The 25,150-nt window shown below is 42.6% G+C and overlaps 1 protein-coding gene across 1 annotated transcript in view; it reads right to left on the bottom strand.

The window, feature by feature from the left end:
* Positions 1-11,619: 11,619 nt before the first annotated feature.
* The window catches only part of CDC123 (cell division cycle 123), a 60,980-nt gene continuing 47,449 nt past the window's right edge, over positions 11,620-25,150 (bottom strand). The window contains exons 11-13 of the mRNA XM_077758511.1: positions 18,220-18,348; positions 12,952-13,089; positions 11,620-11,906 (exon numbers count right to left, since the gene is read on the bottom strand). Of these exons, the coding sequence (XP_077614637.1) occupies positions 11,880-11,906; positions 12,952-13,089; positions 18,220-18,348 (294 nt within the window). The 3' untranslated portion in view covers positions 11,620-11,879. The remainder of the gene's footprint in view (positions 11,907-12,951; positions 13,090-18,219; positions 18,349-25,150) is intronic.

The following is a 25,150-nucleotide window of genomic DNA, read 5'->3' on the forward strand; positions in this document are numbered from 1 at the left end:
TTTTAATGGGTGGATGAATGAAGCACGGTGGTGCAGGTGAGAAGGAGAAGAGCAGGGCAGGAAAGTAATAAGCTAAGGTATCTGGAGGACAAGGAGAAGGCCCACCTGCAGGAAGGGGGTGTGTGTGCCAGGAATAGTGGAAAGTAAGTGTGCATCGATGGGTCAGAAAGAAGTTCTTGAAGGGCTTATGGAACCTGCGTACAGAGCAGAAAAGTGGGAGAAATGCAGACACCAAGTTAGCCAGCTCAGCCACTTGGTTATTCCAGAAACATGGGTGTAAGAGAATGAGGGCTTTGACACGTGGTGACACCAAACCAGAAACACACACAGGGCTGTGAAGTCAGGAAGGGAGCACTGGTAGGTGCTAGGTGGATAAATTGGTAAGCCATTACAAATACGGCAGATTAAGAAAAAGGTGGAGTTGTAAATGTACCTAAGGTTTCGAGGCTGATGTTCTGGGCGTATACTATTAACAACAACAACAAAAAAAGATGCATAAAAGAAATTGTTGGCGTGGAGTAACATTCATAAATTTGGCTAAATTGTATGCTTTCTTCTATGAGATTTTAAGTTAGAAATAATGTTTTATTTATTTACACTTAGCATGAAGTGCTACTCCACACGCTGTGGTTGACTAGGGTCACATGAGGTAAAATCAGAACATGGAAGTAGTCATCGGGTAAGAAACTGCACATGACGGAGAAAAGAAATGAACAGAGAAGAGGGAAGAAATGAGGCTTTGATGCAGCCGAGGCCCCGGAGTGCTGCCCCTTCCCCCACCTCCAACAAGGATTGGTAAGAACCTTGAGAGATGTCTCCACACAGCTGCCTTTCTCTTCCCTATCGCCTGCCCACATGGAATGAGTGGGTCTCTGCTGTTTTGTCACCCTGCACCCCCATCCCTTTGCCGGTTCCTGTTTTCTCTTGGGAAACTTCCCTTCCCCCAGGGCATGCATGCAGTCTTGCTGGGCTTGTCAATCAAAGTGCTCTGTCCCACCCTGGCTTGGGGTTCCAACCACTGCTTACACATTGGGCCTTGGGCCTTCTCTTTCCGAGAGCCTCCCAAGAACACCATGCCTTCCATCCTCCTCCCCCTTTGATTTTCTGGAGAACTATTGTCTACATTGTTCCAATTAATAGCATTCATTTCCCCTTGACCTAATAAGCTGGGCCCACCGGACTCTCCTGGGATTCTGGGTCTAGAGCAGACTAACAGCAGGACAGAAGCCACAATTGCTTTGGTGGCTGAGTCCTGGTGGCACTCCCCACTAGATCTTCGAGGCTGTTTGGGCCCCTGTTTCTTCAGCTTTGCTGTGAAGTCTCTGGGGCACCTCAAATCCTTCCCGTATATTCTTCTTCCTATAGTTAATCAGAACTAGTTTCTGTTGCTTGCCCCTGAAGCTTCTTTACTGATTGATCACATTTCTTCCCCTTATTCAAATAGTGCCACAGCTTTGCTTTGCATTCAAAATCCAGAAGTGAGGGTATCATATCCTGAGATCTTTAAAAAAAAAAAAAAAAAAGCTCTAGCGTGGAGCTTGAACTTATGACCCAGAGGTCAAGAGTCAAATGCTCTACCAACTGAACCAGCCAGGCACAGCTATCTCTTCTTTTCTAAAGCTGCTCACCCCAGGGACTCTCATTTCCATTTCAAACAACAGATGGTGACTGCTTTGAACTTCTGCATTTCTCATACCTACTAACTTATTGGAAGAGGTCCCCATGACCCTTTTGCCCTGGGCTGTATTTTAAGTCATCTGTTTAAAATGTTGTGTCTCTTCCTACTCCATTTACTTCTCCAGCCCTAAATCCCCTGGCAGTCAAGTTCAGATGCCACTGAGAGTATTTGAGAGTATGCCTCTCCATCCCTTCTTTCTTTCCCATGTCCCTACCCAATGTCGTCTTTTTTGGGGTGACCACTTTATTTTAAAAACTAAGAGCAACGGTGCTCTCAGCATTGCCAGTACGTGTGCAGGAGGCTCTGCTCTCTTGTATGTGAGAGAAACAGGTATGAATTCTGGCTGGGGAAGTCTGGGCTTCCAGGTGGCCTAGAGATAAATGCCCTTGACCACCCTAACAACAAACACCCCTAAAAGCAATAACGTTACTTGGCATCGATGCAACAACGCTTTTCCTCTAACGCAGCAATTTGTAGACATTAAAGAGCAAGATGTCAGTTCTTCCCACAAGAATAGCTGTATAATGCTGGGCACAGTCCTGTCCAGTTCCTCAGACCCCAACGACAGGCCATGCTTATAAACTGTGGCTGCACAAGATCACTTCTTGGGAGGAAAAAGCGGGGACAAGATCACTTCTTGAGGGAACAGCAAGAAGAAGAAAAAGACCTATAATTCATTGAGTGAATGTCGTGAGTCTGGCATGATGGTTTGGAGAAAACCCCTCCAGTGTTCCGGCCTGGCTCTGCTGCTGTTTATTCTACTTTGTGACCCACTGAGAAGTTTCCACAGAGATTAGGTTGTTCTCAGTTACCTCTCAAGCTGTAGTATCCTATCTTTTGATGATTCTTCCTTCTTGTTCCCAGCACACTCCTTATTCCCAGCTCACAACCTACCTAGCACACCAAAGCCAATCAACTTTAACAGTTGTGAGTGCCTGAGCCCACCTACACGGACATATACAACCTCCATGCCCTTTCTTGTCCCCCCGCCCCGCTCCCTCCTCCCTTCTCCTTTGTGGCTGGGAGCTGGGGAGGAAGGTAAATAATGAACTGTGTCTGTTAGCCCAATGTTTTGCAATGATGTGACTGGAAAAAAGTCAGTGAGATTAAGGATGGGCTTACTTCTTAAGAAATCTATCCCATCAAAAGAAAGACTCTGCCTCTACCTGCTCAGAGAAATGGTTGGCTAAACTTCTAAGCAGTGAGACACCCTGTGAACTGCAAAAAAATGCAGGCATGAAGGCAGGAGCCAAAGCCTTTCAATGCTTTGCACACAAGACTTCCATGAAGACCACTGTATATCAGAGTTCAGGCACAGGATCCTCTTGTGCCCTGATTCTCCAATCACAACCAATAATCATTTATATCCAAGCCAGGGAGGTCTGACACAGAAAGTACAATTCCTTCAACAAGCCTTATCTCCCTTGTCAAATGTCAAATCATAATATGTATATGGAGATGTGTGGCATTAAAGAAAACAAGATATACAACAAGCCACTTTTAGGACTGATCATTTGATTAGCAGGTATTTGCATAATAAAACATTTTGGGAGGACTTTCTTTTAATAGGGAGTCCTGTTCTCAGAAACTTAAAAAATTATATTAAACCAACTTTACCTTATAAAACTTCACTTTCTACACCTATAAAGTCAACTATAAATCAAAGGACTTCCAGGCGGAATTCCTCCAGGAGAATCAGAATAAAAGGGAAATCGGAGAGAAAAATATATAGTAACCTAAGACTCAGAAACAAATAAAAATTCTAAAATATTGGACTGGTCCTGATGCTTATACCCAGCAGCCACAAAGATGCATCGCACTTATCCTCTAAAGTGGAGAAGGGCAAGAAGAAAGTGGCCAGTATCAACACACAAGCTTTCAGATTTTTAGGTCTGTAGTTGTTTTCCTCAAAATGTAATGAACGTTGAGCAATCTGTTCCATCACAATTTATTTAGAACAAGAACACAAGGGCACAATGCCCAGTCGTGCAATGTAGCTTCGCTACTGCTTTAGAAGGGACAGCATTAAACCAAAAGCTTACTTGAGGGCACACAATAAAAAGAGACAAATGGAGCCATGAGTAGTGACACTGAGTTACAGAACCAAGACAGCAAAGTGAGTTCATCAGGTCCAGAGCACAGAGCACATGCTCTCTGGTAGGGCTGTCTCCCTGGCCACAGGGAGGAATGGCCGGCCTCCTGGAATTTCGCTGTGGAGCTACAGTGAACCAACCTGATTTAAGTGGACACTGATTGGTATGGTGAGAGAATCATTAACTCTTGAAACAGAACAACAATAGAAGTCTATCCTGGAAGTACTAAGGAGATTCAAGTTTTATTCTGTATGCTTCCAAATTCCTTCCTGTACTTAGTATCTAGTTCATGAAAGTAGCCACTTGTACCAATGGCCTCTGCTAGGATTTTCTGAAAACGCTCTATATACTTTCCTTTTGGGAAAAAGTACAAGGGCCACAGATTAATTAAACACAGTCCGGATCAATCTGCACAGACTTCGGAATATTCTTCTGTGATTTTTAAAGTAATAGAACATAGTGTGAAGTGCATAGCTTTAGTCTAAAGCATATCTGGGTTTGAATCGTATGACTGTAACTTACTGCTTATTATTTAGAGCTATTTATCAATTAGACCTACAGATTCATCTTCTGTAAAATGGGATAAATTATTGTTTAATTCATAAAGCTATAGACTTAAAAATTTAGGTAATGTCCATAAAGTGCTTGGCATTCCTTTATCCTAGAATTTTTTATTTCCAGGTTAGTCATTTCTTATGTCTCCTGAATGGATGTATTTATTTCAGTCACTACTCTATTGCTTTAATATAATTATATTTGAAGCATTCTTGATATATCTATTCTATTCTGAACTAAACATTTACTCCCCATGCTGCTTCCTCCTTATCCAAGGCCAAGTGGAGTGGCTCTAGAAATACACACACTGACACTCAGGAAGTCAGCATCTTGGGAAGCTGGGTGAATGTTGGTTCCACTATAGGCAGTGCTGTGGTAGGGCAAAGGCTGGGTATGCAGGTAGGATGGAGAAAATAAACACAGCAGAATCTCACATTAGAACCCTTCCCATTAATACAAGAAGGCAGAAAGCAGAAAATATTGTTGGATTATTATAATATAGAAGTTAACAGCTAATTGAAATCAAATGACAGTGATGTAATAAAGCAAGTAAGAGCTTGTATATTCTAAACATGGACTATGACGCGAGGAACTGTCCTACACTGACTTCTAGAAACAACCATGAGAGGTAGGTGCTGTTGCCATCTTTGTTTTGTAGACTGAGAACCAGAGGACCAGAGAGAATCAGTACTTTGCCCTGGACCGCACCATCAGCAAGTCACAAAACCAATTCTAAACAAGGCAATCTGGTTCCTAGGGCTGGGCTGACATTCAACAACACACAAGCATGATTTTTCATTTCAACATAAAACAAACAAAACAAAAATAGAACTACCTCCAAAGAGGTTATCATTATGGATGACTTTTAAACATATGGAAGGTATAGCTCCCCAGACAGTGGCTATAGTTCTGTCTGTGCCTGCCTTATACAGAGACAATGCTTGTTAGTGCTTGGAGGGAAGGACTAGAAAGGGGTCCAAATGTCTGAGAGATGAAAAGCAAGCAAGCATAGAATATACTAAAATTCTACAGCATTTTTTTAGAAGAAGCAGAAATACTCAGAGTTTATTCACAGTTTAAGGGCCAGCACATGCTCTATCCTGAATGCTATGGGTTGAGATATCAGCAGTAGCTTTCAATGATCTGGTTCGGTTAAGAACGACAAGAACTCGAGTAACTTCTTGGAGCAGTGATTTCTATCATGTGAATAAAAAAGATGAACATATATAATTGAGTGTTGCATTATTCAAATTGTCGACCTTGAGAGTGATGCATTAGCTTGGGTGATGCTCCTGTTGTAGAAAGGGTTTGGGGAACTCATTTTGAATTGCATCTAAGGCCGAACACCTTCAATGAGGTTAAATCACATTCCAAGATAGAGTACCAAATCACTAGGAGACAATGAAGCAAGGACTCCATTCTTGCCCTAGGTTTACAATTAGTAGAAAGATCATGACAGCTCCAGCATCCTAGAAATACTGCATAGGGTTCTAAATGTAAAAGGAACAGTAATATCAGTGGGCCTTGAAAATTCCAGCACAGAGGAAACTCTGGATAATTTCATGAGCAACATACCACTTGAGCCAGTCTGTGAAGGCTGGCTTTTAATAACCAGAAGACTGGGCAGGAGGTGAGTGGGGGTAAGGGGGGAGGCACAGCAGAGGGAGCAGATGACAAAGATAAGGACATCCTCAGCTATATCAAGTAATCTAGGTTGGCTGGAGAACAGTGTGTGCTGGTGAGGATGAAATTAGCCCATAAAGACAGATTGAAGCAACACTACACAGGGCTCTGGATGCCCATCGAAGTTTGTACTTTAACTTGCAAGCAATGGGAAGCCAAGAGGCTGTAAGTGTTAGAATGACTGGAATTGTGCTTCAGGAAGATTAATGTCCTGTGGTGCATAAAATGGATTAAGTCTTCTTGAGGATGACCTCTGAATTTTGGAAAAACTCTGAATCATGTCTGATGAATAAGAAAGAAAAGTGATATGGAACTGTGTATCATTTTTGGTGAAAAAAAAATAAGGTATTGAATAAAACAGTAAGATAGATTTTCTTCTGTGGCTTATAAATGGATTTGATGGAAGTGTTTCCAAAAAAATTTAAGAAAAGGTTGGGAGTGGCAGCAGCATCACAAAATAAGTATACAGTCTTCTCTAAAGCACTGCTTCCAAAGATAACACCTAAACCAGTGACTAATCAGTTGGCTCCTTTATTTCTTTATTTTATGTTACTTAATGGTTATTTATTTGTGTGTGTGAGAGAGACAGAGAGAGAGGGGGGTAGCACACACATGAGTGGAAGAGAGGAAATGGTAAACGCAGAATCCAAAGCAGGCTCCAGACTCTGAGGTCTCAGCACAGAGCTTGACGTAGGGCTAGAACCCACAAACTGTAATCATGACCTGAGCCAAAGTCTGAGGCTCAACTGGCTGAGACATCCAGGTGCCCCATTCTCTGGTTGAATTCTAACACAGTTTATGAGAGCTTGACAATCTGAAGGGGATGCACTATAAATTAATTAATTAAACACCATTGATAGAAACTATTAAAGTTAGAAACTCTTAAAAGTGTGGTTACACTACACATTAGGAAATGGTTCCATTCTCACTACAGAAGCCTTGGCTTCCAATTTGATCCTACATGGCTTCAGACCAGGGCTTCTTATTCCAGGGTCTAGGACCCCCCTCAGGAGAGCCCCTAGCTTCCACCAGATTCTCAGAGAAATCCATTTCTCCTCAAATTATTAAGCATCGCTGCAGCTTATTTTGAAGATTGTAAGGTTATTTATACTCAATTTCCCAATGATTGCTTGTATATACAACTATGAATGGGTAGTTGACTCCTCAGCTGCTTGCCTTATTCCAAAATCAGTGCTGACATTTAACAGGTGTTTTTTCAGGCATGGAGGGCAGGCCACTTGTAATTCGCAGGAGAAATCCATTTAAGTCTTTACTTAACTAAAAGTCCATGAATACAAGGGGAGATAATCCACCTAAGAACTCGACATATTAAACACGAGTCTCAAATAGTCAAGAAAATCAGTGATGCAGCAAATACAATTTAAGTCATATCTGGTTCCCACTGAGGCTTTCATAAAATTAATGATGATTAGTTAGAGAATCTCAACAGAATTATACTGTCATATATTATCCACTTCTGTGTGAAGAGTGTTGTACTCCAGATATCAAAGTCAGAAAGAATCACCATTCCATATTCACACTGACTGCCCACACGAAGTCGTATTACTACTCCTAATACGGAAGCACAACTGTTCTGGTATATTCAACTCGCGGGCCGTGTCCGGCCCCGCTGACCAGAGGGCCGTTACGGGCGCCCGGCGTGCCTTCCCGACCCCCGACTGCTCCTCGCACACAAGCTCCCGCGGTTGAATCCGATGTATCTCCACATCCTTGTTTGCGTAAGTCACTGGAAGCCCGAGTTCTTCGTGTCCAAGACCAGCATCTCGATTTCCCTCGTCTTTTGGTCTTTCCCGCCCAGAACATACGTTTCCTGCCCCCCTGCCTGCGGCCCACGCTCCCCTCCCCGTCGGCCATGCCCCTGCAGTGCCCCTTGAGGACACCCGCACAGCCCGATTCCCGCCCTTTCCGCCCCTGCCTGGCCCCCCAAGTCCCAGTCAGCCGCGTCCCCACCGGCCCCCTTGAGGGAGCCTCATTTATCACCACGAGGCACCTTTCTCCCAACTCCTCTGCTTTCAGCACAGAAACCGGAAAACCACTTCAAACGCTTGAACCATCATCTCGCTTAAAACCGGGCCCGGCTTCCCGCGTTGCGTGAGCGTAAATCCCAACACCTCAGACGCGGGGCGCGGTCCGGCCCGCAACGCCAGCGTCCTGGGCGTCGGCGTCGGCGTCGTGTGAGCGTGTGAGCGTGTGAGCGTGTGAGCGTGCGCACGGTGCCCTGCCCCCACCCCAAGACAGCGCGGGCTCCTCCTCAGCCTCAGGCCGCCCTTACTTAGCGCCACCGCCCGCAATCCCTTCTCACCAGCGCGGATGTCCGTGTCCACAGCCGCGTTACTCGCGACACACAGTGCCGCCTCCTTGGCTGCTGGGCCACCTGGCGAGGCCCGCGAGGCAGGACGGCCCCGATGCCCTCACAGCACCTGACACCGGCCTGCCCTCGGCCTGAGGGACGAGGGACACGTGGCTGCCGGCGCCCTCTCACCCGCACGGGCTTTTCACACACTTCCAAGCGCGGCTCTTGGTGTCCCTTGATTGAAAAGCGCCGCACGTGAAGGCGCGCTCTCATGAAGGCGCGCTCTCGAGGGAATTGGTGCCAGACTCGCCGCCCAGCCCCGTTGTCAGGTCTCCCGTTTCCTTCTCCCGAGGTTCTCCGCGTGTGCGCCTGTCGCCTGCGCTGCGGGAGCGGGGCCTGCTCGCCGCCACCGCCCGGCACGACTCCCTGCCGCTGGGCCGCAGGAGCCAGCACGCCCGCCGTGTAAGTCACATAACGCTTAGAGGAACTCGGTCTCAGAAACGTCTAAAAGTCGTTGTCACCGCTCAAGACCAGTCTGGTTAATATAAACATGGAATTGAACTCATCTTTCAAAGACGCGGATTTCTTCCTTTAATTTCCTTCCGTACTCTTTTCATCAAATTCTTCCACACAAATGTGAAACGAATTTGTACTTACTTTCATTAAAAAAAAAAAAAATTCCTAGCTACATACACTTGTGGTAAACACATGTATAAACTTGTGGAATCACTGTTGTGCACCTGAAACTAATATAACGTGTGTCCAACTATACTCAAAAAATTGTTTTTAAAATTCCATTAATAATTTATTCTGGAGGAAACTTATCTATAAAAATATTAGGTTAAAAGCCCTTAGAGAATAGCATTAGAACAGAAGTTCTTTTATGGCCCTGGTTCTGCTACAATTTTGGACAAGCGTTAACTTCTCTGGGCAGCAGTTTTCTGCTGTTAAAAAATAAAAGGAAAAAAAGGACAGGGAGGAGGGAAGGAGGATAAAAGGAAAAGAAACTGGGCTGAATAATCTCTAAAGCCTTTAACCACTCAAAATTTTCTTGATTCTATTAAAAAATCTGCCTCGGGTCGCCTGGGTGGCTCCAACTCTTGATTTTGGCTCAGGTCATGATCTCACAGTTGAGAAATCGAGCCCTGCGTCTGGCAGTATGGAGCATGCTTTGGGATTCTCGCCCTCCCTCTCCCACACGCACACACGCATGCATTGACTCTCTCTCAAAACAAAACAAAACTCCATTAAAAAAACAAACTTGCCTTTAACATAGAGTCTGCGAAGCAGAATGACAATGGTAGCCTATCATGTGTTGGGTTTAGAATGTACAACACACTATGAAAAGTGTTGCATGGGCTCTCGTTTAACAAATGCATGAACTTGTGGTTATTATTCACCTAACTTATAGGTAAGAAAACAGACTTAAGCTAAAAAACTCAGTCATGTAACGTGTTGTTTTTTTTTTACATAATCCTCAATTATTATAAAGAGAAATGACTGAGTAGATGGGAAAAATTTATGAACCAGAAAATGCACATCAAAACGAGACTTAAAAACAGAACTTTTGGGGGTGCCTGGGTGGCTCAGCGCCCAACTCTTGATTTCTGCTCAGGGTATGTGAGCGGCGAGCTCTGAGCTGACATCAAGTCTGTTTGCAATTCTTTCTCCCTCTCTCTATGGCCCTCCCCAGCTTACACTCCCTCTCCCTCTCAAAATAAATAAATAAACATTTTTTAAAAAGTAAAAAAACACAACTTTTTGGCAACATGTGCTCTACTGGAGGCCCATCCTACACACTATTTACTGTTCTGTAGCACAAAGTAAACATGTTTATTCCAACCTGACTAAACAGTTGGAACGTCTTCTCTTCAGAAGGTAGGATTTCAGGCCCAAGCCAATGAATTCACTTTCTAAATTCAACACAAACCTGAGGTACCTCAAAAAAAGAGATTATGCCAATAAAATAAAAAAGAGAATTCAAAACTAATCTTTAGAGGCATAAATGATATTTCAATGTAGGAGAATATTTCTTGCATATTATCCTATATTTACCATTCACATTAGGATAACCAACCAAAATTAAATATACTAAGAGGACAATGTAAAAAAGTCGATTTTTAAAAGTGAAATTTGGACTCAATGCCTGAGGAAAATTAATGCAAAAATTTAATGAGTCTTGCACCAAGAACTGTACTTTTTATAAAATATTTGCTAAATTTTGCTTGAGTCTTTTTATTATTTATAGTCCAATTTTTTTCAATTGATAGTAAAATACATCAACTTTTTTTTTTTTTTGGACTGGTGAAGTACCACCTTGAGGAAGCCAGCTTCCAGAGCTAAGTTTAAATCAACTCATGATAATAAATCCCTCCATTATGAGTTAACAGTCAAGTCCCTCATGAGCAGTTTATTTAAAAAACAAAAGTATTTTAAAGCACCTCAGTTTCAGACAACTGGCCTCAGGAATGGCATATGATATACTGAGTACAAAGATCGCAAGTTGACCTTTGTTTTTTTATTTAAAATACTAATATCCAAGTGATTGTAACTGAGAACCACACAAAAAGCTACAGTTTGAAACAACTGAAAAATAACTTTCTTTCTTCATTTTGCATAATCTGCCTTAACCACACAGAAAGGGGAAAACTCTGCTCCATTTCCCCATCTTCCTATGGGAACATTCATATGTGTTCTCCTAGGTTGAAAAGCTTACCTCCAACTAGTAAAATATTCCCTAATACACATTAGATAGATACCCTGGGAATGATTTCCTTCAAGCTAGTCCACAATGTAAAACAGTACACAAAGATCACGCAGCAGACTGTCTCAGCATAAAGCAAGTACTAAGTAAATCGGTATCATTGATAACCTCATCACCAATTAGAACACTGAAAAATAATTACTAAAATGGTGGCCTACGTGAACCTACCTCCCCAAATTTCCAGTATTTTTTAAAAAGGTCAAATTCTAATTCTCTGATAGTTTTACTAATACATTTTATACTAGTTGTACTATACTGATATTTTCATGGTTCTCTGACAGCTTGAGAAGTCCGTATTATTTTAGCGATATCCAAACCAAAGATGAACCAATAGAAAAGTTTTACGAAGATTCTCTCAAAGTAGGAAAAATATTTTCTACAGTAATATAAAGTTCAATGTTTTTTTGTGAAAAAGTAATGATTAAACAAGATCCCATTTCTGTATAACAAATATAAATTCACCCACCTACCCAATAGGTATAAAAACAGCACAAGAAACATAGATAAATCTAAACAGACTGAGCCAAAAGAGTGAGGTATTTCACACAAGGTATTTTATCATCAGAACAGTATGCTTTCCTATGTTTAAGATCTATTTATTATTTATTTTTACAAGTAGCAAAGTCCCTCCATTTTTTTTCTAGCTTAATATACATGGATATAAAAAGCTATTGATTCCACACTGTCTCCCACCCTGACCCAAGTGGGGTAACAGGAAGTTGTGAGCTCAGAGTAGTCTTCTGACACCAAGGTGGTCTCCTCTTTACCTCGGACTTCACTCTGGTGTTCTAATCAGTCATCCTCTTGCTGATTTCTTTTCTGTCAAGGGAAACCAAGATACTTAAAATGGCACATTCTAGGTGGGGTATATGTTCGGCCAAGATCATTTTTCCTGTCAGCAAGTATAATTTCCTAGAAGCCTTAGCCAAAGATATGGTTGAAAATCATAATGGAAAAACATGACTTAACTAATTCATCAGACAAGTTTATCACTTCGGCTCCTGGGCACATTATCATCAGGTATTTGAATACTTCTTTTTCTTTCCCATGCGCAAACATTCCCACACAGAAACACACAAGTACAAATACACATACTCCCCCTGAATAACCACAGTAGACATCCGGATCTCATCTTGCCCAATAACAATATGCAGACTTCCTTCAAAATCGGAAGTATTATGGGGTGCCTAGGTGGCTCAGTCGGTTAAGCATCCGACTTTGGCTCAGGTCACGATCTCACAGTTCATGAGTCAGAACTTCACATCGGGCTGTGTGCTGACAGCTCAGAGCCTGGAGCCTGCTTTGGATTCTGTGTTTCCTTCTCTGCCACTCCCTTGCTTGTGCTCATTCTCTCAATCATTAAAAAAAATTTAAAAATCAGAAGTATTGTGAAAATTATTAAAAAAGCATAAAAATCATAAAATACATTTTCTATCATTCTAAACAAATTATCCTTCAGCCTACTTTATATGTATTTCTTAAAAAAATTTTTTTTTAATGTTTTATTTATTTCTGAGAGAGAGAGAGACACCATGAGCAGGGGAGGGTCAGAGAGAGAGAAAGATACAGAATCTGAAACAGGCTCCAGGCTCCGAGCTGCCAGTACAGAGCCCGATGCGGGGCTCAAACCCATGAACGTGAAATCATGACCTGAGCCAAAGTTGGACACTTAACTGACTGAGCCACCCAGGCACCCCTATATTTCTTTATAAAATGACCTAACTCAGTAATTCTGCCCCTTTAATTCAGAATCACCAAATAAAATCTGGGTAGTATATGACTAAAATGAAATATTACAAAGTCCATTTGAAAATCTGAAAACAAAAGTGTACACATATGTGTACTAAGTATATATATACTTTACCAGTTTAAGAAAATCTATGAGTTTGTGAGCATCCTCCCCAGTAGACAGGTCTACAAAGTCCTTGGGAAGTCGGTAACTCAGATAGGGGCTGGGTTGAACTGTCACCTCACTGTTTGTGCAACGGAAAGCTGGAGAATCCTTTATAAGGAGGAAAAGCGAAAATCTGTGAAAAATTATCTTTTTAAGTTTATTCTTCAAAGTGAAAAAAAATCGTAGTATAACAATTTCAACTTCATATTCTCTTCTGTACTAGGTAAGGAAGAAAGTAAGATTTTTTTTTGAGACAGAGAGTGTGAGAGTGTGTGCACAAGCAGACAAGGGGCAGAGGAAGAGAGAGAGAAAATCTTAAGCAGACTCCACGCCCAGCAAGAAGCCTGATTTGGGGCTTCATCTCACAACTATGACCTGAGCCAAAATCAAGAGTCAGACGCTTAACCAACGCCGACTCCCAGGTACCAAGAAGATAAGATGCCGAATTAAAAGAAATACCAAGATTTTAAGAATACTTCCAGATGGGGGTGCCTGGGTGGCTCAGTCGGTAAGGCATCTAACTCCTGGTTTTCGCTCAGGCCATGATTTCACATTGCGTGAGACTGAGCCCTGTGTTGGGCTCTGCATGGAAGGATGGAGGCTCCTTGGGATTCTCAACTCTCTGCCCTCTCCCTCCACTCAGGTACACACTCCCTCCCAAAAATCTCAAAACTAAATAAGTAAACCTAAAAAAAAAGAGAATACTTCCACATCACTAGAAAATAAATATATAGTGTCTGAAAACAGTGTCCTCATGGGAGCTATGGTCGACCCCTAAATGCTACCAGCCACTGTGTCCTGCGTACGGGCTGTGGATTCCGTGGTCCTGGACTGGGCCCGGGGCCTATGGCCTGCTCTCTCCGGCCTTGAGCCATCTCACACAGGCTGCAGCTCTGTCAGTACTACCATTTTGTGCAGGTGCACAGTTGAGAAGTACTGCCCTGGAGAATAAAGTTAACAGTGAGGGCAAGCAAGTGCTATGAATTCCTACACTTCTCTGCTTCTCTGAGTCATTTAACTTACTTATTGATCTCTCTCAGCACCTATGGAAAACTGCCGATTTGAGTTTCATATTTAACAAGTCTTCACATTCTTCAATGTAGTTGCTTAGAGTCTTGCATTTAATATTTACATGTTGCCTTGTGCCAAACAAGGATTTCAGGGACAGAAGGCCTCGGGTTTGGACTTCATGGGTGGCGGATATTTAGGTGAGGGATGGACGGTGTCCAGCAGATGGAGACAGGCCGGGAACTTGAGTGGAACAGGACCGCAGAGCCCTAGAAAGCAGGCCATATCCTGTGACAGACAGACCGATCATCTGACAAATACTTGGGACACACCCACGTAGTGCTCACCTTGTCCTACGTATAGGAGACCAACTGGTAAACCAGACTGGCAGCCAGCCAATAAACGAGCCAATAAGTACAAGAGCAAGATCACTTCAGAGAGTAAGAGGTGTTTGGGAACTCTGACAGGGACTGAGCATGGCCTGGAAGGCAGTGGGCACAGCCAGGGCTGACTGCGAGGCCCAGAAGGAAAGTCCGTTCTCTAGCATGGGGGAGTAAGGATGGGGAGACAGGCAGGACGGAACACCGGGGAAAACGCAGGAGCCAGTTCAGTCCCCTGTCCTCCCCCGAACTCTGGTATAATGTTGTTTAAATTAAAAAGAAAGAAAAGATTTGGATCAGAGGGTGAATTCTGTACAAACTGTTTCTATCCACTGAATGTGACCCTCATCTTTAAAAATAACCCTGTGCTGAATAATTTACATTCTCTTTCCTTCACGCTCAGATTGAATGGCCCCCAACTCTTCAGACGCCAGCGCAAAGAAAATTCTTTCACTCGTTCATTTCACAAAACTCCACTGTGCCAGACTTGTGCCAAGCCGCACAGACATGTGGAGAACACGAGGGATCCTACCCCCGTGCTCAGAATCTTAGTCTGAGGCCTGACACAGACAAGTAAAGCACAGCACGGCAAGAGCCACAACAAGGAAAATACCCGTCGGAGCCACATCCACAAGAAGGAGGCCCAGGAAGGCCCAGGGCAGGGACGCCTTTGAGAGCTAGACAAGAGGCAAGACGCGCACACTGAAGGCGAGGCGGAAAAGCAGGAAGAAGCCCGGGAAGAGCGCTCATGTGACGGAAATCGAGGGGAGAAGTTAGGTGAAAACCTGGCGAGGTGACACTGCCGAGGAGCTAAGTGAGAAAAGGCGGGTGCATCGTCCACTGGCATCGGCAACGAGTCAGCGGGGCCCTTGCCGAGCACGGTTACCATGGGGCGGCAGGGACGGGGGCACCCTGGCTGCGGGTGGGGGGTGCACAGCTGGGAAGCAGGAGGCAGAGGCGGCCCCGGAAGGAAGCTGGCCGTCAGATGTACAACTACCAGGCAGCTACAAAAAGCAGGTCATGTACTAGTGTGAGTGAGGCTGCCACGGTCCCACTAGTGTGAAAATGTGTGTGTAGGTGCATACAAAAGCCTGCCCGGACAAATGTTAACGGAAGTGGTAAGGACGGCAATCCAATTCCGTCTGTGAAACTGAGCGTATAAAAACAAAACTTTTTAAAAACTATACAAAAAATATACACAAGGTAACACGTATGTAGTACCATCTCATTTAAACAGTTTGTGTATCGTTTACGGATGTTATACATACCAAATATGATATACCATAATATAAACCATGGTTCTCAAGGAGGTAGGATTATGGGTAATTTCAGATTTTCTTTACAAATGAGCATGTACTGGGACGCCCTGGTGGCTCAGTCGGTTAACTGTCTGACTTGGGCTCAGGTCATGATCTCATGGTTTTTGAGTTTGAGCCCCACACTGGGCTCTGAGCTGACAGTGCAGAGCCTGCATCAGGCCCTCTACCTCCCTCTCTCTGCCCCTTCCTGGCTTGTATGCTCTCTCTCTCAAAAATAAACATTAAAACGGGGGTAGGGGGGAGCATGTATTACTCTCCTAAGTAGAAAAAGGCAACACAAAGGTGTTGTTCAAAGAAAGTCTGGCTGTGAAGATGAGGAGACAGAGAGAAGGGCTGGCTGAAGACATGGCATTAAAAGGGGTTTGTCTTTAAGACAGAAGATGTGTCCACACAGATGGGAAGGCGCGCAGAGAAGAGAACGGGGAGCAGGAAGGAGTGATTGGCAGCACAGGTATCAACAGAAGCAGGAAGGAGCGGTGTGCTGAGCGTGAGGAACAATCAGACTGAGGATGAGGGACGCACGGACACTGGTAGGTTTGAGGACAATTACATGGAGTCAGTTCACTCCAGGGGATTTTCTTCCCGAGAAGAAGGACATGAATCATCTGCTGAGGAGGAACGGGACGATGGCCAGGGAGGTCTGAGGGGCGTGGAGAGGTGTGGGATGGCCACCGGGGGTGGAAGAAGTTGGTGAGGCAGACACCACAGCAGGGGCCCCTTGATGGGGCCATGACTGTGCCGAGACCCCAGCTCGGGCACCTGCAATTTTCCTCTCTCAGGGGGCGGCAGGAGGGGTTAGGATCAGAGTCAACATATGAAATGACCCAGGGTCAAGATTCTTCCATATGGGCAGGCCCAAAGGAGCCAAGAAAAAGAAAAACAACTAGAGAAATATATAAAAGAAGATCATTATTTGTTTTTAAAACCTTAAACGAATGAATCGCAATGCACACCCTTTGTTGGTTACCTCCACAGGTGAGTATCTATTGGCAAATCTGCGTTCGTGTTTGTGCCTAAAGAACAAGCAAGCAGTTATTTAGAGGAGGACAAGGTTTCCTGGTATCATCTTACCTGCTCCAGGCCTTCTCCTTCACTAAAATCACCTCTTAAGTTTCTTCCAGATATCAGTTCTTCCCAAGTAAACAGCAGTGAATCAGTTACTTCACCAAACGGATTAAAATCAATCAGCCACACCTTCCCCTGGAGTGAAGAGAGAAAACTTAGTAAGCACAGAAAAAAAACAAACACTTCCAGTCTGTCATCTGTCTTATCCAGAAGATCATCTACACCTTATTTTACCCAATGATAATCTTAAAAATCTTTTAACTTGTTTCAGAAGACCGTTCCTCCAGGTCCCAGATGAGGAAGGGTCACTTGCTTACAGAAAGCCAGGCGCAGACAGAAGGCTCCTGCCGATGGCAGAGAAGGCCGGGAAGGCAAAGGCCGCCTATGCCAACTCCTGCCCAGAATCACGCAGGAATTCAAAGTCAAAACTCCAAGCAGGAGAAAGGACAATCTCACAGCATAGTTCTACCCAAAGGGCATGACTGGGACGCTTGCAGGGTTGTCTGTAATTCTCTCTCCCAAGGAAGCCCGCCAGAGGCAGGGCAGAGTGGGCAGAGCTGAGAGCACCCTCCTTACCTTTGAGATCCTGCGGCAAAGGGGGAATTTTTTTTTTTTTNTAAAACGGGGGTAGGGGGGAGCATGTATTACTCTCCTAAGTAGAAAAAGGCAACACAAAGGTGTTGTTCAAAGAAAGTCTGGCTGTGAAGATGAGGAGACAGAGAGAAGGGCTGGCTGAAGACATGGCATTAAAAGGGGTTTGTCTTTAAGACAGAAGATGTGTCCACACAGATGGGAAAGCGCGCAGAGAAGAGAACGGGGAGCAGGAAGGAGTGAATGGCAGCACAGGTATCAACAGAAGCAGGAAGGAGCGGTGTGCTGAGCGTGAGGAACAATCAGACTGAGGACGAGGGACGCACAGACATTGGTAGGTTTGAGGACAATTACATGGAGTCAGTTCGCTCCAGGGGATTTTCTTCCCGAGAAGAAGGACATGAATCATCTGCTGAGGAGGAACGGGACGATGGCCAGGGAGGTCTGAGGGGCGTGGAGAGGTGTGGGATGGCCACCGGGGGTGGAAGAAGTTGGTGAGGCAGACACCACAGCAGGGGCCCCTTGATGGGGCCATGACTGTGCCGAGACCCCAGCTCGGGCACCTGCAATTTTCCTCTCTCAGGGGGCGGCAGGAGGGGTTAGGATCAGAGTCAACATATGAAATGACCCAGGGTCAAGATTCTTCCATATGGGCAGGCCCAAAGGAGCCAAGAAAAAGAAAAACAACTAGAGAAATATATAAAAGAAGATCATTATTTGTTTTTAAAACCTTAAACGAATGAATCGCAATGCACACCCTTTGTTGGTTACCTCCACAGGTGAGTATCTATTGGCAAATCTGCGTTCGTGTTTGTGCCTAAAGAACAAGCAAGCAGTTATTTAGAGGAGGACAAGGTTTCCTGGTATCATCTTACCTGCTCCAGGCCTTCTCCTTCACTAAAATCACCTCTTAAGTTTCTTCCAGATATCAGTTCTTCCCAAGTAAACAGCAGTGAATCAGTTACTTCACCAAACGGATTAAAATCAATCAGCCACACCTTCCCCTGGAGTGAAGAGAGAAAACTTAGTAAGCACAGAAAAAAAACAAACACTTCCAGTCTGTCATCTGTCTTATCCAGAAGATCATCTACACCTTATTTTACCCAATGATAATCTTAAAAATCTTTTAACTTGTTTCAGAAGACCGTTCCTCCAGGTCCCAGATGAGGAAGGGTCACTTGCTTACAGAAAGCCAGGCGCAGACAGAAGGCTCCTGCCGATGGCAGAGAAGGCCGGGAAGGCAAAGGCCGCCTATGCCAACTCCTGCCCAGAATCACGCAGGAATTCAAAGTCAAAACTCCAAGCAGGAGAAAGGACAATCTCACAGCATAGTTCTACCCAAAGGGCATGACTGGGACGCTTGCAGGGTTGTCTGTAATTCTCTCTCCCAAGGAAGCCCGCCGGAGGCAGGGCAGAGTGGGCAGAGCTGAGAGCACCCTCCTTACCTTTGAGATCCTGCGGCAAAGGGGGAATTTTTTTTTTTTTAAACATATGCAAGATGCAGGAAAATGCTCTGTGTTCTTTAACCTTAATGTAGCATGGGCTTTGTCTGCATGATAGAGCTGGTGGCCCATGAATGGAAGATGAAAAAATAAAACAGATGAATCTTATTTAAAAGAAATTTCTATCTTCTGTTCTGAGTAGTGATGGGCAATCTGATAGGCTCTAGCCTCAGGGTCACACTGAGATGCACACTGAGTGAGGTGCATCTTAGCATATAAAGCAGCAGAGCACTGTCAAAACAGACCTGGGGAATCTGTGAAATCCTGCCAAGAGAGATTAAAGCCACCGATGATCACAGAGATGCATGTGACATTTAGTAGATTGAGTGTTTCCTTGAAACTTTTATCTTTGCTCCTCTTGATTTTTCTCATGGAAACATTTATAAAACTGAACTGTTTTGTTGCTGGTAATTAATTTTTTCTGTAAATATGTAATCCCATCTTGATCAGATGTACATGCACAAAATTACATACACCTCAGGAACTGGCCTGCCGAGCCGGGACTGTTAGTATCTAGTACTGTTTGTCAACCGAACATCCGGGCTACAGGATAATTTTTAAGGAAGATGAAACATCTAATTAAGACTACCTTCAAACATCAGAAATGTCTAGTAAGTAGCCAAGAATCATTACAGAAGTTTGGACCACACACCTTTTGGTAAGTTTCCTACTATATACAAACCCAAGGAGAAAGCCTGTAACTCTTTCTTGCCTCTTGTTTCCTCATAGAGATTCTACGACCACTTGTACGTTGTTTGACTCCATGAAATGTCAGCCATTAATCATCTTCTTGTGTGATGTTAGCTTTTGCCTTGGGGTGATTACTAAGATGTCTTTAACAAACTGGATGTTATTTTAACAAAATGGGTATTTTCTAACCTCCAAAATCTTTCTACTTGGATTTTTATAACCAGTAAAACTACCACATTATTAAACGGGGTGGGGAAGACCCTACCGTACTTGTTAGTATAGGAATATTAAGCTCTGTAAACTAAAACTATGCCGTACTATAAAAAACAAGCAAAACAAATAAAAAACGAAAACACATCACCACTGTTAGGACTGACAGCGGGCAGGTGTGTTCTGTAGCTCAGAAGGCATCTTGCATTTTAAAGGAAAATGAAAGCAGCTGTAATAAGGCACGAAGCAAACCATCGAGATGAGGATTTTACAGCTGTACCATGTTTTTTATGTGACAGCTCAGGCACAAGACATCCTGAAAAATTCTGTTTTTTAGGCAATCCATCAGATAAGAGTGATCACGCTCATCTTCCTGATATCCAACAACTAACCACCCCCTCACCCACCCAAATAAATCTCTATGCACCAAACACTGCTAGGCACTGGAGCATAGAGACTGAGAACACAGATCTATTTCTTCAAAGAGCTCAGGCCAGGGCACGCATGTGTGCGTGCACACGTGTACAGGATTGTTCACAGGAGTTTGTGTAACACTACAAATAAGCTATGTATTCACTGACAGCAAAATGGCTAAACAAGGGGCGCCTGGGTGGCTTAGTCGGTTAAGCGTCTGACTTTCGCTTAGGTCATGATCTCGCGGTTCCTGGGTTCGAGCCCCGCGTCGGGCTCTGTGCTGACTGCCAGCTCAGAGCCTGGAGCCTGTTTCAGTCTGTGACTCCCTCTCTCTCTGACCCTCCCCTGCTCACGCTGTCTCTCTCTCTCCTAGAAATAAATAAAAAATATTTAAAAAAAAAAAGAAAGAAAGAAATATGGGGAAGATATATAAGAAACTAATAAAAGTGAACCTGCAGGACCACAGAGGAACAGGAGGAAGAGTGAGATTTTCTAATATATTTTCACACTGATTTAATTTTTGAGCAATGCAAATGTGCTATCAACCAAAAAGTTTAAAACTCAGAAGGTTTTACAGAGCAGTGTTTGCCAGAGGCTAGGGTACAGGGAGGGTCATGAGGAAATGTGGGGCAGTGAAGGAGTTCTACATGTTCACTGTAGCAGGGATTAACAACTGGATGTATTTGTCAAAACTAATAGAACTACACCCTAAAAAGGATGAATTTTACTCTATGCAAATTACTTCTATAAAACTCTAATTTTAAAAATGAAGTAGTTTCATTAAAGGACTGAAAATATAAAAGAAATCAAAACCCAAAGACAAGATACTATGAAAAAAAAAATACAAAGAACTGAAGTTACCAAATAGAACCTACAGAAATGACAAAATGTAGTGAATATAATTTACACTTAGTGAAAGGTTAAGTGTATCCAGTCGGACACAGCTAAGAGAGAACTAGTAAACCAGAAGATGTATCAGAAAATTACACAACAGAGTACAGAAAAAAAGGTGGAGAAAAAGAAGTTGCCACATATGAGGATAAAATGAGATGCACTAACACTCCCTCTAAACAGATTTCCAAAGGACAGAACACAGAATGAAAGAGGTAACATTTGAAAAGATAGCTGAGGGACACCTGGGTGGCTCAGTTGGTTAAACATCCAACTCCTGATTTCGGCTTAGGTCATGATCTCACGATTCATGAGTTTAAGCCCCATGTGGGGCTCTGTGCTACCAAAACCTGCTTGGGATTCTCGGTCTCCTCTCTGCCCCTCCCCTGCTCTCTCTCTCAAAAATAAAGAAACTTAAAAAAAAAAAAGATAGATGAGAATTTCTCATAACTGACAAAGGAAATGAATTCTTAGACTTAGGAAGTATTCAAAAAAGACAAAAGAAAAGGAAAAAAGACGCCAACAACAATGGAGCAATGTCTTCAACATGCTCCAGCAAAAGAAATTGTCAACCAAAACTTCTATACCCAGCTAAGCCTGCCATTCATGCTTAAAAACTAAAAAACTCTTCCAGCCAGTGGCTGAGCGAATTTCAACTGAAGAATATCCTACCAAAGAGAAAATGGGTCCAAAAAGCAGTGGTAAGAGACACTGGTAAGCAAAGCAAATGAAGGGCAACAGTCATGACTAATTTAGGGGTATTAAATACAAAGTGGAACTAAAAATCAGAAATCATATGTAAAATGCAAGTAGGTGCTGGGAATTACCAGGGCCTTATATCATGAGGGCAACAGGAAGTGAGATTAACTTTTGAGTTTCTTAAATATCTTTATTAAGATGTGACAGTAACTACCAAAATAAATAAAAACCAAAATTTCAATGTTTACAGGAAAAAAGGTAGAGTGGAAAGAATAAACAAAAACCAGTACTATAAATGAAAGGAGAACAAAAACACAGAAAAGCAAATTGAAAACTCAACATGGTATAAAACATTCAGATAGCAAACATAATATATGCCAACTATACTCCCCTGTTTAAGCCAGAAATTGTCAGTGATTAAAAAAAAACAAAACCCAGCAATGTGCCACTTATAAGATACATGCACACACTTAACACCTAACAGCTAAAACTAAAAGGAATGAAAAAAAGGTAAATTCTAAGACCAAAAAATAACTATAGTAATACCAGACAAACATACTTTAATGTGAAAACCACAAAAGCATTCTTAAGGACAGGGAAGGTCACCGCCTAACGATGAGAATTCGCTGGGAAACAAGACCACTATAAACTGGCATTTGTCTAAGAACATAACCTCAAAGTATGTAACACAAAAACAGAATTAGAATGCAGGAGATTTTAACATACCCTGTTTAGTAACTGATAAATTAAGCAGACCAAAAATTAGGGAAGATACAGATATTTTTTTCATGGTTTTTAAAGTTAAAAAAATTTTAGATGGAAAAATTTAAATACATACAAATTAGACAAAATAGTATAAAGAAACCGATAAAGCTACCACTTAGTTTCAACAATTATCTTGATGAACCGCATGGCCAGTCTTGTTACATCTCTATCCCATCCAGTCTCCCCACATTTATATTATTTTGAAGGTCTCCTCAGACATCATTCCGTCCATAAGACATAGTAGATTTTCACATTACTACCAGGCTTAATTGAACTAGCATCTACAGAATACTTCATACATTAGTTGTAATTTTTCAATCACACATAGAATAGTCACCAAAAAGGCGATCAAGTTGCAAAGCCAATCACAATAATAACAAAGACTCAAGGTCAGACAATTTCAGTCTGTAAAGCAATGAAAGTAATAACAAAACAACAGCCATCACTACAAGAATACGGAAGGAGACTGGAGTAATTTTTCAAGTTTCTGAAGCAGTTTTTCTAAATTCTAGTTATGCGTTGTCATCACTTAAAGAGCTTCTTAAAATACACTATTCCGAAGCCTCATCCCGGACCTACTGAGTGTACAGGCCACCTCTGACATGTATGATGGTTGGAATCTAACAACACTGAGTCAACTTGACCAGCTGCAGTGAGAAAGTACACACATCAAAGTGCTGCCACGCTCCAACACACTTTAGTCCACTGCATAGGAAACACCACCAGAGAGTTAGTATTCTACAACTGTCATTAAATCATGTATTCAAAAAAGTTCCTAACAGTGATACGTGTGCCACTGAGTAAATGCAAATGTGTTTTACATCATGGTTGAAATCTCTTCTCAGAAACTGTCAGGATGTTTACACTAGCATGCTTCTCACTTGAAAAACATGCAACCACTTTCAGTTCTGTTAGATCCTAGCAGTAATTATTTCTGTACATGTCCAACTTCAATTAAGGCGTTTATATAACTCTTTCACCAAATTACACATTTGCACCATCCTTCCACCATTACTGAATCAAAGCAGATCTTGACTTTTGCCAGGGAAATATGGAGACCTGGGAAAATTCCAAATTTTTAAATGCCATTAAAAGAACTGCATCAAAATATAATTGCTTCAGTTTTAATATCTGTAAAATGAGAACGAGTAATACATAACTCATAGGGTTATATGGATAACCTGAATTAAATACAAATAAAGTTCTTCTGAGCTGCACAAGAGAGTAACAGACTAGGTCTACGCACTAACTGATTTGATCCTGCATGCCACCAGGCCAATTCCCTGGAATGTTTAAGGCTTGAAGATAAGCTCCTTGTAGGACAGGACATCATCCTGCTGGAAGCTTCTTGTTAGAAACATAGCATCTGACAGTCCAGGCTCCCTATAAATGTTGGCTGCGTGAGTGATCGATGTGATCAGTGTGTACCTATCCATTAGAAGCAGAGCCAGGACTTCAGCCTGGGCTCCTGTTTGTCAGCTCCAATTTCTGTCCATTCCATCACACCAGCCTCCTACCCTTTCTCTAAGGTTTCTTTTCACTAAATAGAAAGTGTGAGTAACATCTCTCTTCCTTATCAAGTCTCAATTTGTAACTCCTCTTTCTAACTCTTAATATGTATCATCACTCTTGACGACAGGTAAAAACAGAATAAGTGATGTCTTTTGGCTAAACAGAAGCAAGTCAACATTTAACAGTTATTTTGAGACATGACCATATGGGCCATATCCTTGTGTCCAAAAATGATTCTAATGTATCGCCAGCATCACGACAGTGAAGCTGATAGGAGCTTAGAGAGGAAGTGAGAAATAGGTGGATAACATTTGGAAAACGAATGGTCACATATTCGGAAAACACACCTGCTGTCTTTTCAACAGCTTAGTAAATAAGCTCTAATCACAGAATGTTTAGTGACCCAATTTTCTTTGAAAAGATTGCATGTCTTGGGAATGAAATCTCTGCTGTGAAATTTATATGAAGTCAGGTTTTTGTTTTCTTTTTCATTACACAAGCTTCCATCACTTGGAAGATTTAAAGAATACACTAATCCTCATCTTCAGTCTAAAGATATAAGTGATTCCAATCATGCTAAGGGTATTTTAGTTGACTAAAAATAATTATCTAAATGTCAAATGAAAACTTCCTGGCCACATTTAAGTGCACAAACTGAACTTTTTAAGCAGGACTATACCACTGACAAAAGTGGAGAGCAGGATATAAGGCAGCCATTTAGCCATCTGCTAAATTAATAATCCTTAAACTGGTAAGACATCCAGATGGCCTACAGACACATGAAAAAATGCTCACCATCACTCATCATCAGGGAAATACATATGAAAACCACAATGAGATACCACCTCACACCAGTCAGAATGGCTAACATTAACAACTCAGGCAACAACAGATGTTGGTGAGGATGCAGAGAAAGAGGAGCCCTTTTGCACGGCTGGTGGGAGTGCAAACTAGTTCAGCTACTCTGGAAAACAGTCTGGAGGTTGCTCAAAGAATTAAAAATAGAACTACCCTACAACCCAGCAATTGCACTACTAGGTATTTATACAAGGGATACAGGTATGCTGTTTCGAAGGGACACATGCACCCCAATATGAACTATGAACAATAGCCAAGTATGGAA

Source organism: Crocuta crocuta, unplaced genomic scaffold (assembly GCF_008692635.1).
Source record: "Crocuta crocuta isolate KB4526 unplaced genomic scaffold, BGI_CrCroc_1.0 scaffold32, whole genome shotgun sequence".
NCBI classification, from domain to species: Eukaryota; Metazoa; Chordata; class Mammalia; order Carnivora; family Hyaenidae; genus Crocuta; species Crocuta crocuta.